Genomic DNA, 15,877 nt, shown 5'->3' on the forward strand with positions numbered 1-15,877 from the left:
AAATGGTAAAGAATTCAGACTATAAATAAATATCCCAAATGATTATAAACAAATTCAAACTATAAATTGTAAAAAAAAAAAAAATAATCACTATCAAAACTGCCTAGGCAAATCATGCAAATAAAAAACTAGTGTAAATATAAAACACCAATGTATATAAAAATTTCTCTTTCAGCTACAAAGCTTGATATATAAACCTGGGTTGAGTTCAATATCGTAGCAGCTATGTAGCGGCTATGTAGCGGCTACGTAGCTGCTATGAATATCTATGTAGTAGCTAGTCTATAGCTACACATTCAATAGTCAAAATCTACGTAGCACTACATAGCAGCTACGATATTGAACGCGGCCCTGCATAAAATGCACCTGCTCATGAAAGGTACATGAGACACCCTATTGTGTCCTTTACCTACACAAATACAGGTTTAACCATTAATTTGATGACTGTTGTCATCTTAAGAAAATAGGATATATTTTTTTATAAATGTTAGAAAAATTAAATGCAGTGCATTATTAAACAAAACAAATAATCAAAAATATTTCAAAGGTAAAAAAATGTAATATTGTCAAAGGGAAATAACTCTTGTAAATACTTAAATAATTTATGCAGTTGCAGAGGCTGATCCAATGGGAGGGTTCTGGGGTTGGACCCCCCCCCCCCCCAAAAAAAAAATCTATTAATGTTCAATGTATTAAAATAGGGGGCATATGACTGGACCCTTCCCCTTTTGAAAATGGCTTGATCAGCTCCTGAAATGTCATTTGAATTCATCTAAAAATATTCCACAATGTACTTGACCTTATTTACCCTGTAGACAAATGGTGAAAGTGATCCCATTAATTATACAGGACTTCCTTATTTACATAAGAACTTTGTACTGTTAGCCAATGTAACATGATAACAATTAACAAACACTTAACGATAACATACATAACAATCTAATTTCACACGAGAATTGCATCATATAGACATATTTGATATAAAACTTCACAATGCAATCATCAAAAGGCAGAAACAAAAATCAAATAAAATTGAGAATGGAAATGGAGAATATGTCAAAGAGACAACAACCTGATCAAAGAGAAGATCCTTATCCATGACACCAGATTCCAACTTCAGAGCATAATACAAAAATTCCTTTCATAACATAACTTTGGGACTTAGGCAATAAAAAAATTAATTTCATAATATTGGGTAATATTAAATTAGGCAAGAAAATTAAACACACGGAGATAATACAACATAAGAATAACACTATCTGATTGTGTATTTTATATCAAATACATAACTTAAGACTTTTAAGTTCTGGGATATCTTTAATTATCTCTGCATTGATTTGTACCAATATTTAATAAACCACACATGGCATTTTTGGTATGAGAGTTCTACCAATCTTATTAGGGATACTTTATTCAGGTTTTTCTTTGAATCCCTTCAGAACAGATTCATTTACCTAATCTATTTTAAAACTTTTTCATATACTGGTGCAAGCAACATAATTACTTATAGTAATGCTAAACAGACTTTACAAAGGGCAAAAGGAAATGCCTATATAATGCTGACAAAGAATTACAGACTGTACATATATGTAATCATATTCTTACATTTATAATGTTGACAAAGAATTACAGACTGTACATATATGTTATCATATTATTACATTTATAATGTTGACAAAGAATTACAGACTGTACATATATGTAATCATATTATTACATTTATAATGTTGACAAAGAATTACAGACTGTACATATATGTAATCATATTATTACATTTATAATGTTGACAAAGAATTACAGACTGTACATATATGTAATCATATTATTACATTTATAATGTTGACAAAGAATTACAGACTGTACATATATGTAATCATATTATTACATTTATTTCCATGCAAAGATATAAGACAATGTCATTATATGTAATTACAAGTATTCCCATGTATATGTATAATATGTATTTGATATTATGAAAGAACCTTCACCTTCAGTAAGATACATGTTTGCCATAAGAAAAAGAATAGAATTTAATTAATTTATTTATATTATATATATATATATAAAAATTACTCCTCTATTATTAGTAAATAGTTGTAATTTACAATTTAAATAACATATTCTATTGATAATAACCCATCTTGTTTGAATTCTATGTTTTTAATAAAACATGAAGCTGGCATATGTGATTTTATATTATACACCTTTTGTACATCTATATGCAATTTCGTTGCGTTGATAATGCTTAAAAGCTTGCTCATTACTCTTAAAATTTATTCACAGAATTTTAAATAAAACAAGACTATGTATGTTGTCTATAATATTCAAATAAAAGAATATCCCTATTTCGAAAGAACTTCACAATTGTAAAATGCTAGGTAGGCATGTCTTTTTGTATCATTAAAAGTACATCCTTGAAGTTCTGTGTCACTTAATTAATGTTTTGATGCATATGAAAATGTCCTGTTGAACTAAGCATGTGTTAAACACACATTTCAGGCATGTTAGATTTGTAAAACATATATATAATAACATGCATTGTGTTAACACCTGAATCTACATAACTTTACAGACTTTAAAAATGACTTTAATGATGTAGTGTAACTACAAACGAGACAGCTACCTATCAATTACTATGTCTCAAGGATAAAAAAACAAATTCAAATTTCGAAACTTAAATCAAACTCCATGCATCATCAAACAGACTAGATGAGGGCCTCATGGAAGATAAGTTATATACAGCTAACTGTGTAACCCTCTTAAAATAAGTAGTGTTCTTGTTGTTGTTGTTGTTGATTCCGTCACAGTCTTTTAATTCAAGTAATTTTTCCTAAAATTGCCATGCAATATTTTATCGTTATGAATTCATAATCTTTATTTAGATAATTAGAGGTCAAAGATCTGTAGTATTCTTACTTGACTTCTTAACACCATTAGAAAACAAATTATCTGAATTTTATTGAAAAATAAACATTATAAATATGATAACACAATTTTAACTATATCTGTAAACTATCTTACTCCTACATATAAATATCTAATTTATATAAATTTTAAAACGGAAATAAAACTAAAGTAGTATTAATTTAATGACCTTCAAATATTTTAAGTAAAATCTTTGTCTTTAAATTGAACAAATAACAAGCAATCTCCTTTTATTTTGACCCCTTACAAAAGTTTAACTGAAATTAAAAAGATCTTTTCTGTCAGAATTTCAATTTCAATTGTACCGGTAGATACATTAAAGTCTCCAGATACGAAAAATTCTTGTAACCTGCTTTTTCATATTAAAAAGATGTTAATGCCTATTAACATTAAGATTTTTCATTAAAGTTTAATCAAACAACATTTCATTTTGATGTGCTTTTACTGTCAGATTTTTTTTTAAATAATAGTTTGAACAAACAATGACAACTTCAACAATGGTATTTCAATAGTTTCCAATAGAAGATACCCGATTGACATACAAAATTCTTTATAACATTGCCTACATGCCTTTGTGTCTATCAAAGCCTATTGGTACATATGAAATGAAAGAGACCAATTTACATAAGGTTTCAATCAAGCCTTGAGGTCAGACATAAATAATTTACTATATTTAAAACATTATTAATCATATCTTGACAAGTTATTCTATTTGTTTTAACATTTCTATAAACACTGATTGGCATGTTTCTTCTTTACAAAATCCTTAATATATATTTTTTTTCTAGCAACCATTTAAGAAATCTATATGCACAGGTCATAGACCTAGACTTGTTCACAGATCCCTTATATATTTCACTAGTTACTATTAAAGAAATCTCTATGTACAGGTTTTAGACCTTAAGCTCTTCATATCTCAACAGGGAAAAAATAACTTCTCCATTTCTGTGATATGACAATTTTCTTGAGAAAAATCTTAGCTATCCCCAAGTGCACTTCACAGTGAAATGGAAATGTACCAAGAATTAACCTATATATGAATATCTTTTCTCTCTTTACCAAGTGTTCATACCATTTCCTTTGCTATACAAATATTTTTTTAATTTAGCATTTGTCTCAGATATATGGCTTGATTTTTGTGACTGTATTCTTAAACTGTTAACTTGTCCTGCCCCCTAGTGCCATAAACAGCATGTCAAACACTTGCTTAAAGACTTAATTAAGTCACAGACAAGACAAAAACTAAGAGAATAAAAGCACAGACATTCAAAATATGCCTTCTTGTTCATACAATTAATATATGATCCATTTACCAGCGTTCTAAACTTTTATACTTTTATCAGTTATGGATGTATTCTGGTTCCTAAAGTTGCTTACAAGTACAGCTAGGTCTGTATCACAAGCATTAGACTGATTTGATATGCATACTTGCATAATTTGGCCTTGGACTTGTGCATCGTGTGTGTTATTTTTTAATTCACTAAGTATTCATTCTCAGGTTAAGGTTAATGCTAACAACCTTGCAATTTATCTAAAATTAACATGGAATTTAGGATAAGTAACATACAAATTTATCATAAAGCCTTTTTTTTATTTTCCAAGGCCATTTAAATTTATCATATGTTATATATAAGGCAAAATAATTTCAAAAGATAAAATAATGTTGCTTGCAATCAAGACACATCCACAGAATTGATCAGTCATAAAAAAAATCTGCTCATATGCAGATACAAAGAGAGGAGAGGGGAAGGGGGGCTTTAGTGGAACAAAACTTTGTTGATTATATAGGAAATCACTGAAGCATGACTGTAACACCCCCCTTTATAAAAATTTCTGGATCAGCCACAGCTGCTTCATTCCCCAAAGCATTTTTCTTTCATATATATATATATATATTTTCCTCTCGACCCTTTAAGTCCAAAAGTGAAAATTAATAAACATTCTAATTTCTGTCTTTAAAAAAAAGGAAACCATATACATTGTATTGGCAAAAACAAATATTGATCTATTAATACAAGTAACCTATTGAGATAGTTCATGGAGTGAATCATTAAGGACATTAACTACATGTAGCAGGAAATTGATAATAACATGGGCACTGGTAATTATAATCATTTTCAAGGATATATGTTAAAATTACATTGTCGGTGTTAAATCATTGATCAGAAAGTTTCAAGAAGAAATGAAATTGACTCTTCTATAAATCTAGTATTCTGGAGGGCACTGTATGACACAACTGTTTAAGGAGAAAGGACCATTCCTTTAAATAAGGGTTTGATGTATTCTTTCACTTTATAATGGTTGGTACATATGATTATTTTATCAAAATTTGGGACAAAACAAATAACATGCATACTATGTACATTAAGAACATCTGAAACGCAGTCACTTATCTTACATTTCATGCCTTTTCTATGATTATAGTCCTAACTACATACATTTGTAAAAAGTTCAAACTACTTTCTATAGCTGTGTTATCTTTATAGGTTTATGCTTGGACAGTATTCTTCTAACATGTATATGGAAGATTCTACTTAAGATGGCTTTAAATTTTATAGGAAAGACTTTCAATTGAACCCCTCATTTTGACTGAATAACCATAGAAATACATGATACATGAAAGGGATTCAAAATGAGTCTTGTAATGTTAAGTCAAATGGTATCATGTTTATGATCTTTGATATTTCTAAAAGGTTTCAATGTCATAAAATAGCACATGATTTGCTGCTTTAGTTTAATTGTTTCCACTTACTCATGTTACTGTACTTCAATCTTGTCAGTGTGATTAATCTAATCAATGGTTTCTTAGCAATTATAGTGAAACAGTTTTATGTATATCGTTTAATGTAGTCTGTATGATTGATGCACAGAAACGTTAGAATTACATGTACCAAGGATTAGGATTTAGTGCCTAAAACTAATTAAATGCCAACATTTTCTTTACAACATTCTAAATTCCAAGACAAGTATTTAATTTCCTTGTTATAAGACTTACTAGAACTGACATTCAAGAATATCAATAACAAAATAGACATAAATTTGTTCATTAAAATACATGTACTAAGGATTGGGCTTTAGTGCCTGAAATTAATAAAATGCCAAAATTTTCTTTATAACTTTCTAAATTCCAAGACAAGTATTCAATTTCCCAGGAATAAGTCTTACTAGAACTGACATGTATAAATATCAATAAGAAAACAGATCATAAATTTCACAAGTCTTTAATTCTATGTACACAATACTATAATAAGAATGGTGAGTCATTATGTAATTCAATCAATAATTTTGTCTGAAGATAAGATAAATGACTTATCAATATTCTTTATAGAATTTTGGAAAACAGAAACTTGAGGCCCAATGTTGTTTTATTTAAACTTCTTGTGTGACTGCTGAATGTGTAACTGACTAAGTATGATGCATTTTATTTTTCAAATTAAATGCAGTAAAGCCGACTGTCCGTGCAAGGGTTGTAAAGCCAGTCAAGGTCATAAAAATATTCGTCAGTTAAGGTGTGATTATTACCATCAGTTAAGTTGTGATTATTACCATCAGTTAAGTTGTGATTATTACATGAAAATGCTTTGGTCTATTAGACCTGAAGTTTTTTTCCTATGCTTCGATTAACAAACATCATCCAATGTATCTATAATAGCAATTTTATTGGCGATAGAATTCATTTGACTTACAATTACATCATCACGAATTTTTTTTAAACACAGACACACTTTAAACATGAATTTCTCTCATGCTCTATACATGCTTATTACATACATGTACAAGTAATACATGGTCAATAAATAGAAGTAATTTGACTAAAAAAGATGCAAAATGGGAAACGGACACAGAAAAGTTACATTTATATTTAATAATAAGTTTGTATGCTATATAAGATGGGTATGGGTTAAAGGGTCACATCTAATTCAGATAGAGAATGGGACATTCATCATATTATTTAATTTCCTGTAATAGGCTAATGGACCTATCCATCATTTATTGTAAATTGTAAACAGATAGATAAACTTCCTCAATATTAATACAATATTCCAAGATATTACACAAAGCGAATATTAGTTTCCATGTATGCGTTAATTCCTGCACAAGCTGAATGGATAAATACATGTTCAATATCCTTTTAGTTGAAAATTTAACCAGATGCTCCAAAGGGCGCAGCTTTATATGACCGCAGGGGTCGAACCCTGAACAGTTGGGGCAAGTAATGGACACAACATTCAAGCTTGATACAGCTCTGAATTTGGATTGTGATTAAATAGTTGACACAGCAAAATTGTTTCTATTGCTTTTGAGCAATACACTATGCTGTTAAATATAAATCCCCTCAAAAAAAAATATTTGAAGAAAAATTCTTTTTAATTTCTGAAATCTGAAATGAGAAATTTTAATATCCACCCACCCACCCCTTTTTTTTCACACCCCCAATCCCTTATTCCAAAAATAATCTCAATTCAAATTTCTAATTAAGTTGGCAACAATAACTACTCTTTTTACATCATAAAGTATTAAAATATAAAATAACTTACAGTCATGGTTAAAATTATTATAAAAAATGTATTAATCTTCAACTAACAAAGACTGAACGTACCAAATAACAATGCAATAAAGTTGACAAATGCAACAGTGTCACAAAATGTCTGTAAAAATAATGAAGCATGCAGGCAAATGCGATGCTCTAAAAATGCTTAATCATAAAAATTTTGTGTACGTGATAATGACTAAAATATCAGTGGAGATACATCGATACCTGTCGAAAAATATGTACCAGAAATCAAATATTAGCAGTCATCTATATGATATCTGTTAATAAATATGTACTAGAAACAGAATCACTGTATATTTTCAAATACGGTCAAGTAATTAAAATTGTTTCAGCAAAATGCATTGAGTGTGCAGGTAATGGATTATATTAGGTTAACTTGCTTGCTAGCTTAACTGTGAAGTCATTATTAAGTTAGGTATAGTACTCTTCTTTCTGAGTAGTCTTAGGTCCTACAGACAGTAAGATTGGTTATCTGTCAGACTAGTCTTCTCTTAAAGGAGGGAAGTATATCTAACTTAATAATGAATTCACAGTCTAACAAGCAAGCTAAACAAAGATATTCCCTTTACCTACATACTCGATGCATTTTGCTGTAAATTACATCTGCAGTTACATTTTTCTTATATAAAGGTAAAGTTAAAGATCTGTAAAAGAGTTAGAAATGTTAGCGCTAATGGCATCTACACATATACATATATATATAATAAAAGATAGCAAGCAGCAGACAGCACAGAAGGCCATGCCAATTCTCACCAAGGTCGTAATTTAGAAATAAATCTAACTGTATGGAACAGCTTTTTCAATCTTTTTAGTGCTGACTTGGATCTCCTGAAATGAATGGCACAATTAAATTTATTCACTTTATTCAGCTCAGACTAGTCCATTTGATACCAAATACTGTATATCAGATCATTTTCAAGTTTTGTTGACGGTTTAGGCCTTAGACAGGCAATTAAATTTTGAACATGTTCATCATTCCTGTTTCATAGTCTTTTACAAGGAATTTAAAAGAACAGTGAAATGTTTGGAAAGGGTCAATTATGTGGTAAAATGTGAAACACAAAAATAGCAATATCCAACACACACCAAAATGTCCTGATATACAGTGGTGACTGCATGTTAACTATAAATCAGAAGCAGTCAATCACGTTGTCCTGAAATAAAATTACATTCCAAAATAATTGAACTCTACTAGCTTTACCATAAGCTGCAAAATTTGTCAAAATAATTATATACCTGTACCCTGCCTTGACAGCTAGGAATTGTTTTTAGATCTTTTTTATATACAGACCACTCTCAGTATACAAGAACAAAATTGTCCCTTATGTTAAGTTATTGGACTTGCATTCCCACATTATCATAGCTTTAATAACATAATTTTGAAACTACTTAATTTTAAACACTTAAAAGAAGGTCCAAAAATGTTTGTTTATGCCCAGATCATTAAAGAACAAAATCTGGAAATGTCAAGTGAGGATATCTTTTTTGAACAAATGTCAAGTATACTTGGAATAATTGAAATTCTTTATTTTAATTGCATAGATCATCTTAACCACGATTTTTTTTATTATTTTTTTTACCTCCTTAAATGAGACTATTCATTTTTTTCACAGCATGTTTAATTAATTTTCAGGCATTTGCTTGCCCACATCACCTCTTACTCATATATCTATGTTTCTTTTTAAGCGCTTGCCCACATCATCGTTTATTGACATAGCTATGCTACTTTTTAGCACTTGCCCAAATCACCTTTTGTTCACAGCCAAGCCACCTTTTAGCATTCTTTTCCCTCTATTATAACCAGCTTCTACTAGCCTATAGAAACAAGGCATTACAAAATCAAGCTTTTACTGCCATCACATAATACACTTTAATTTGTTTAAAGAAAGTTTTAAGAAGTATAGTGGAAAATCAGATTTTTCAATAAGTGATGCACATTTAATTTCTGTTAATTTACATGTTTAATGCATGTCCAAGAGTAAAGTGGATTTGAATCAAAGACAAATATCTTAGAAGACTGTGTTTAAGTTTCTCAATTTCAATGTTAGTCATAATCTCAATTTCGATGTTAGTATCTCAATTTCAATGTTAGTATCTCAATTTCAATGTTAGTATCTCAAGTTACAATGTTAGTATCTCAAGTTCAACAGAGAAGATTATCATGTTTTCTGTCCATTACAGATATCATAAAAGTCTAGTAACACTTCATTAGTTGCTTTCCTGATTTTATTATCTAATCAAGGTATTTGCTATATCATCTATTATGAATCAATTAACCTTTTCTACGAAGACTTTAAGTTGCTATTAATTCTAGTAGTTAACATATCATAACTTTAAAGTTACGCTTTTATATTGAACTGCAAAAGGGACTTGAACACTATCATAGCAACTGAAATGATATTCAATGAGACTCCAAGAGTTCATCTGAAATGCCTGGTAAAATTTGGTGTAGATCTGTTCTAGTAAAGTTTGTGTCATTTAGATATTATCTGACACAGTGTATGTGTTCTGTATGGACAGAAGTCTTTCAGAAAATCTGAATTCTTTTTAAATCCCCAATTCTTTTGCAATCTGTACATGTTATCATTTGTTACCAGTGAAGTAATAAAGAGGCCATGTTTTTTTCACAAGTAAAAGTGTGGTGGATAAAGTAAAATGTGAATATTTGTGACAACAACTTTACATAAACCAACGTTCGGATCATCTCTCAAGGACAAACAATATTTAATCTTAATCTAAAAGTGAAATTTTATGACTTTTTGATGTTTAAATTTTATTTTGATGTTGCTATCTACACAAAGTAATGGTAGAGTAAACAAAAGAAATAATTAGTCCATAAATATGAGGGAGGTGGCTTTACACATGAATAGTGTTATAGATCACTCAAAATGGACAATAAATCAAATAATCATCATAACAGTTTCAAAATTGGGTTAAAAGATGTCAACATACACAATTTATATTAAGATGTCTATAAATATGAAGATTTGAGAAATTCAATTTAACCATGGATCTATAAAATAATAAATGGGGATTGTGTCCAAAGGACATATATCATCAACGAATGTCCCCACTAGCATATAAAGTTATAAAGGGACATAACTCAAGAACTGTAAAAGTGATGCTACCCAAATTTGTACTTGATCTGATTGTAAGCATTGTGTACACTTTCATCTCATTTAGCTGAGGCAAACTAAAGTTAGAGAACAGAAACAAAAGATTCAGCAATTTTTCAATTTGTAAATTCAAACTGGACCTGTGTTTTGTTGGTAATAAACATTGTGTATAAGTTTCATTAAATTTGGTTAAGGCACCTTAACGTTAGAGAACAGACACCAATTTTGGGACATTCAGACAGACAAAAGTAAAAAAAAATGCCCGCTCTGTTACAGGGTGGGTATAAAAATGCATTATATTCCTAGTCTTAATCCTATGGGTAGATTTAGTATAGTGTCCACAGTTAATTGACAGTTATATACTTTTTAATATTCCAACCAAGTGCCCTTGATAGGCAGCATGACATGTACACTTAAAACAATACATCATGATTTGTAACAAAAACATTTTTATATATTGAAATGAAACATTTAAAAGTTCAGACAGATATCATCTCCATTCCATCCCATACTCATAATTTTAAGTTTAAAATGGCCATAGAAATGCATTATGTGAAGCTTTAAGAGAGGAGTTTACAAATGACCTAAACTAGAAGTTTCTAAGAGGATTTAGTCAAGTCAAAGGTTAATTAACTTTAATTTATTCATTTGATGACTTTCCTTCCTTGTATTACATCAGAATGTCTATAATTTGTCTTATAACTTTCAGGTTAAATTCCTCAAAACACGATTTTAACAAAAATCTATCAATTTTAAAAAAGGTAAATCATTTTTGGAAAATTACAGGTAACACCTTAAGAACTGCATGGAACATATATCAATACAACATTTATCTTATGAGTGCCTTACAATGTAAGCAATGTTTTATACTAATAAATATATTTCCCTTTTAAAATAAGCTACATTTTCACAGCTTTAGCAAATAAAACAAATAAATTAGGTGCACAAGACTAAGTGTTTATGTTTTTAAATGTAAATAGTCATGAAAGCCATAAAACATGATGTTTTGAATTTATTGTTGGATACAGTTTATTGTTGGGTTGCTATACCTAGTTTACAAATCTATTGCTTTCTTATCAAACTTTACTTAAGTAACTCCTTACAAATCTATGTCTTCTGTCTGTTACCCTAAGAAACCAGGCACCATCATTGGCACTAAGTCAGCTGTAGTAAAATCCAAATAAGCCTGATTCGTTATTCCTTTTATAAAGTATTCAAATATTATGTCGACAGATTTGAGAGTCTGAGAGATTGAGATGATTGCACAAGGTATCACCAAAACGACCAATGCCAAAAAAAAATCTTTGAAAATATTTTTAAGGATTTCTAGACAATTTACACTGGGTTTTCATTTTTTTTCATTATAACTTACATGGTTCTACCTTTTTTTCTAATTTGAAATAGTTGACATAAAGTTTAAGTTGTGCAGGACTTAAGAAAATAAGTTGTATACAAAAACTCTTCAGTTAGAGTACTCATTTCTTTATATAAAAAATATCAATATTTAGTACCTGCCTTAATAAAATTTACACAAGTAATTTAAATGTTTTAGACTTTAAGTACCTTTAATGGATGTTAAAAGTAATTTATGATTGATCACATTCTGACTTGATGTTAACCTGACTAGCATGTCCTGGTAGGAAGTCTCATTTAAACCATGAGTCCCATTGGAGAGTTACAGATGTCTAACAATCAATTTAAAGGTTATACCATACATTATAACAGAAAAAATATACTTTTATCAAATGGCAAATTAAAGTTTAGTGATTACAGTAGCTGTGCTGACGTAACTTGAATATATTACAGTTCATATCAAATCTGAATCGCAAATTTGCAATAATTTAAAGCAAATTAATAAAAAAATAAATATAGATGATGAGAAGAATAAGAGGATGTGGTATAATTGCCAATGATACAACTTTCCATCAAACACCAAATGATGTAAAAGTTAATGTCAATGTACAGCCTTCAACAATCAGCAAACCAATATCAATATATACCCCATAGCAAGATTATAACGGCCCAAAAATGACAAAATGTAAAATAATTTATAAATTTGAAAAATAGTTACTACACTATATGTGTATTTTGTACAACACTAGTTTGAATTCTGTTCCCTGAAATTTGTCTGAATTTTGTTCCTTATTCCGTCTGATTCTGTTCTCTAGTCAGTCTGATTCTGTTCTCTAGTCAGTCTGATTCTGTTCTCTGAGTCAGTCTGATTCTGTTCTCTGAGTCAGTCTGATTCTGTTCTCTGAGTCAGTCTGATTCTGTTCTCTGAGTCAGTCTGATTCTGTTTTCTAGTCAGTCGATCTAATTCTGTTCTCTAGTCAGTCTGATTCTGTTCTCTAGTCAGTCTGATTCTGTTCTCTAGTCAGTCTGATTCTGTTCTCTAGTCAGTCTGATTTTGTTCTCTAGTCAGTCTGATTCTGTTTTCTAGTCAGTCTGAACTCTGTTCTCTAGTCAGTCTGATTCTGTTTTCTAGTCAGTCTGAACTCTGTTCTCTAGTCAGTCTGAACTCTGTTCTCTAGTCAGTCTGATTCTGTTTTCTAGTCAGTCTGATTCTGTTCTCTAGTCAGTCTGATTCTGTTCTCTAGTCAGTCTGATTCTGTTTTCTAGTCAGTCTGATTCTGTTTTCTAGTCAGTCTGATTCTGTTTTCTAGTCAGTCTGAATTCTGTTCTCTAGTCAGTCTGATTCTGTTTTCTAGTCAGTCGATCTAATTCTGTTCTCTAGTTAGTCTGATTCTGTTCTCTAGTCAGTCTGATTCTGTTTTCTAGTCAGTCTGATTCTGTTCTCTAGTCAGTCTGATTCTGTTTTCTAGTCAGTCTGATTCTGTTCTCTAGTCAGTCTGAACTCTGTTCTCTAGTCAGTCTGATTCTGTTCTCTAGTCAGTCTGATTCTGTTTTCTAGTCAGTCTGATTCTGTTCTCTAGTCAGTCTGATTCTGTTCTCTAGTCAGTCTGATTCTGTTTTCTAGTCAGTCTGAACTCTGTTCTCTAGTCAGTCTGAACTCTGTTCTCTAGTCAGTCTGATTCTGTTCTCTAGTCAGTCTGATTCTGTTTTCTAGTCAGTCTGATTCTGTTCTCTAGTCAGTCTGATTCTGTTTTCTAGTCAGTCTGATTCTGTTCTCTAGTCAGTCTGAACTCTGTTCTCTAGTCAGTCTGATTCTGTTCTCTAGTCAGTCTGATTCTGTTTTCTAGTCAGTCTGATTCTGTTCTCTAGTCAGTCTGATTCTGTTCTCTAGTCAGTCTGATTCTGTTTTCTAGTCAGTCTGATTCTGTTTTCTAGTCAGTCTGATTCTGTTTTCTAGTCAGTCTGAATTCTGTTCTCTAGTCAGTCTGATTCTGTTTTCTAGTCAGTCGATCTAATTCTGTTTTCTAGTCAGTCTGAACTCTGTTCTCTAGTCAGTCTGATTCTGTTTTCTAGTCAGTCTGATTCTGTTCTCTAGTCAGTCTGAACTCTGTTCTCTAGTCAGTCTGATTCTGTTCTCTAGTCAGTCTGATTCTGTTTTCTAGTCAGTCTGATTCTGTTCTCTAGTCAGTCTGATTCTGTTCTCTAGTCAGTCTGATTCTGTTTTCTAGTCAGTCTGAACTCTGTTCTCTAGTCAGTCTGAACTCTGTTCTCTAGTCAGTCTGATTCTGTTCTCTAGTCAGTCTGATTCTGTTTTCTAGTCAGTCTGATTCTGTTCTCTAGTCAGTCTGATTCTGTTTTCTAGTCAGTCTGATTCTGTTCTCTAGTCAGTCTGAACTCTGTTCTCTAGTCAGTCTGATTCTGTTCTCTAGTCAGTCTGATTCTGTTTTCTAGTCAGTCTGATTCTGTTCTCTAGTCAGTCTGATTCTGTTCTCTAGTCAGTCTGATTCTGTTTTCTAGTCAGTCTGATTCTGTTTTCTAGTCAGTCTGATTCTGTTTTCTAGTCAGTCTGAATTCTGTTCTCTAGTCAGTCTGATTCTGTTTTCTAGTCAGTCGATCTAATTCTGTTTTCTAGTCAGTCTGAACTCTGTTCTCTAGTCAGTCTGATTCTGTTTTCTAGTCAGTCGATCTAATTCTGTTCTCTAGTCAGTCTGATTCTGTTCTCTAGTCAGTCTGCAGTCTGATTCTGTTTTCTAGTCAGTCTGATTCTGTTTTCTAGTCAGTCTGAATTCTGTTCTCTAGTCAGTCTGATTCTGTTTTCTAGTCAGTCTGATTCTGTTTTCTATTCTGTTGGAATTCTGTTTTCTAGTCAGTCTGATTCTGTTTTCTAGTCAGTCGATCTAATTCTGTTCTCTAGTCAGTCGATCTAATTCTGTTCTCTAGTCAGTCTGATTCTGTTTTCTAGTCAGTCTGATTCTGTTTTCTAGTCAGTCTGATTCTGTTCTCTAGTCAGTCTGATCCTGTTTTCTAGTCAGTCTGATTCTGTTCTCTAGTCAGTCTGAACTCTGTTCTCTAGTCAGTCTGATTCTGTTTTCTAGTCAGTCTGATTCTGTTCTCTAGTCAGTCTGATTCTGTTCTCTAGTCAGTCTGATTCTGTTTTCTAGTCAGTCTGATTGTTTTCTAGTCAGTCTGATTCTGTTTTCTAGTCAGTCTGATTCTGTTCTCTAGTCAGTCTGAACTCTGTTCTCTAGTCAGTCTGATTCTGTTTTCTAGTCAGTCTGATTCTGTTCTCTAGTCAGTCTGATTCTGTTTTCTAGTCAGTCTGATTCTGTTCTCTAGTCAGTCTGATTCTGTTCTCTAGTCAGTCTGATTCTGTTTTCTAGTCAGTCTGATTCTGTTTTCTAGTCAGTCTGAATTCTGTTCTCTAGTCAGTCTGATTCTGTTTTCTAGTCAGTCGATCTAATTCTGTTTTCTAGTCAGTCTGAACTCTGTTCTCTAGTCAGTCTGATTCTGTTTTCTAGTCAGTCGATCTAATTCTGTTCTCTAGTCAGTCTGATTCTGTTCTCTAGTCAGTCTGCAGTCTGATTCTGTTTTCTAGTTAGTCTGATTCGGTTTTCTAGTCAGTCTGAATTCTGTTCTCTTGTCAGTCTGATTCTGTTTTCTAGTCAGTCTGATTCTGTTTTCTATTCTGTTGGAATTCTGTTTTCTAGTCAGTCTGATTCTGTTTTCTAGTCAGTCTGATTCTGTTTTCTAGTCAGTCTGAATTCTGTTCTCTAGTCAGTCTGAATTCTGTTCTCTAGTCAGTCTGATTCTGTTCTCTAGTCAGTCTGATTCTGTTCTCTAGTCAGTCTGATTCTGTTTTCTAGTCAGTCTGATTCTGTTTTCTAGTCAGTCTGAATTCTGTTCTCTAGTCAGTCTGATTCTGTTTTCT

The 15,877-nt window shown here is 31.3% G+C and overlaps 1 protein-coding gene across 6 annotated transcripts in view; it reads right to left on the reverse strand.

Moving 5' to 3' along the window:
- Window positions 1–15,877, reverse strand: part of LOC139528617 (protein phosphatase Slingshot homolog 2-like) — a 46,397-nt gene that overhangs the window by 20,936 nt on the left and 9,584 nt on the right. For 4 of the 6 annotated variants that reach the window (XM_071324655.1, XM_071324656.1, XM_071324658.1 and 1 more), the window contains one exon: window positions 8,234–8,308. The exons of the other annotated variants lie outside the window; for them this stretch is intronic. In XM_071324655.1, the coding sequence (XP_071180756.1) occupies window positions 8,234–8,308 (75 nt within the window). The remainder of the gene's footprint in view (window positions 1–8,233; window positions 8,309–15,877) is intronic. 6 annotated transcript variants of the gene reach the window in all.

Source organism: Mytilus edulis, chromosome 6 (genome assembly GCF_963676685.1).
Source record: "Mytilus edulis chromosome 6, xbMytEdul2.2, whole genome shotgun sequence".
Classification (NCBI taxonomy): Eukaryota; Metazoa; Mollusca; class Bivalvia; order Mytilida; family Mytilidae; genus Mytilus; species Mytilus edulis.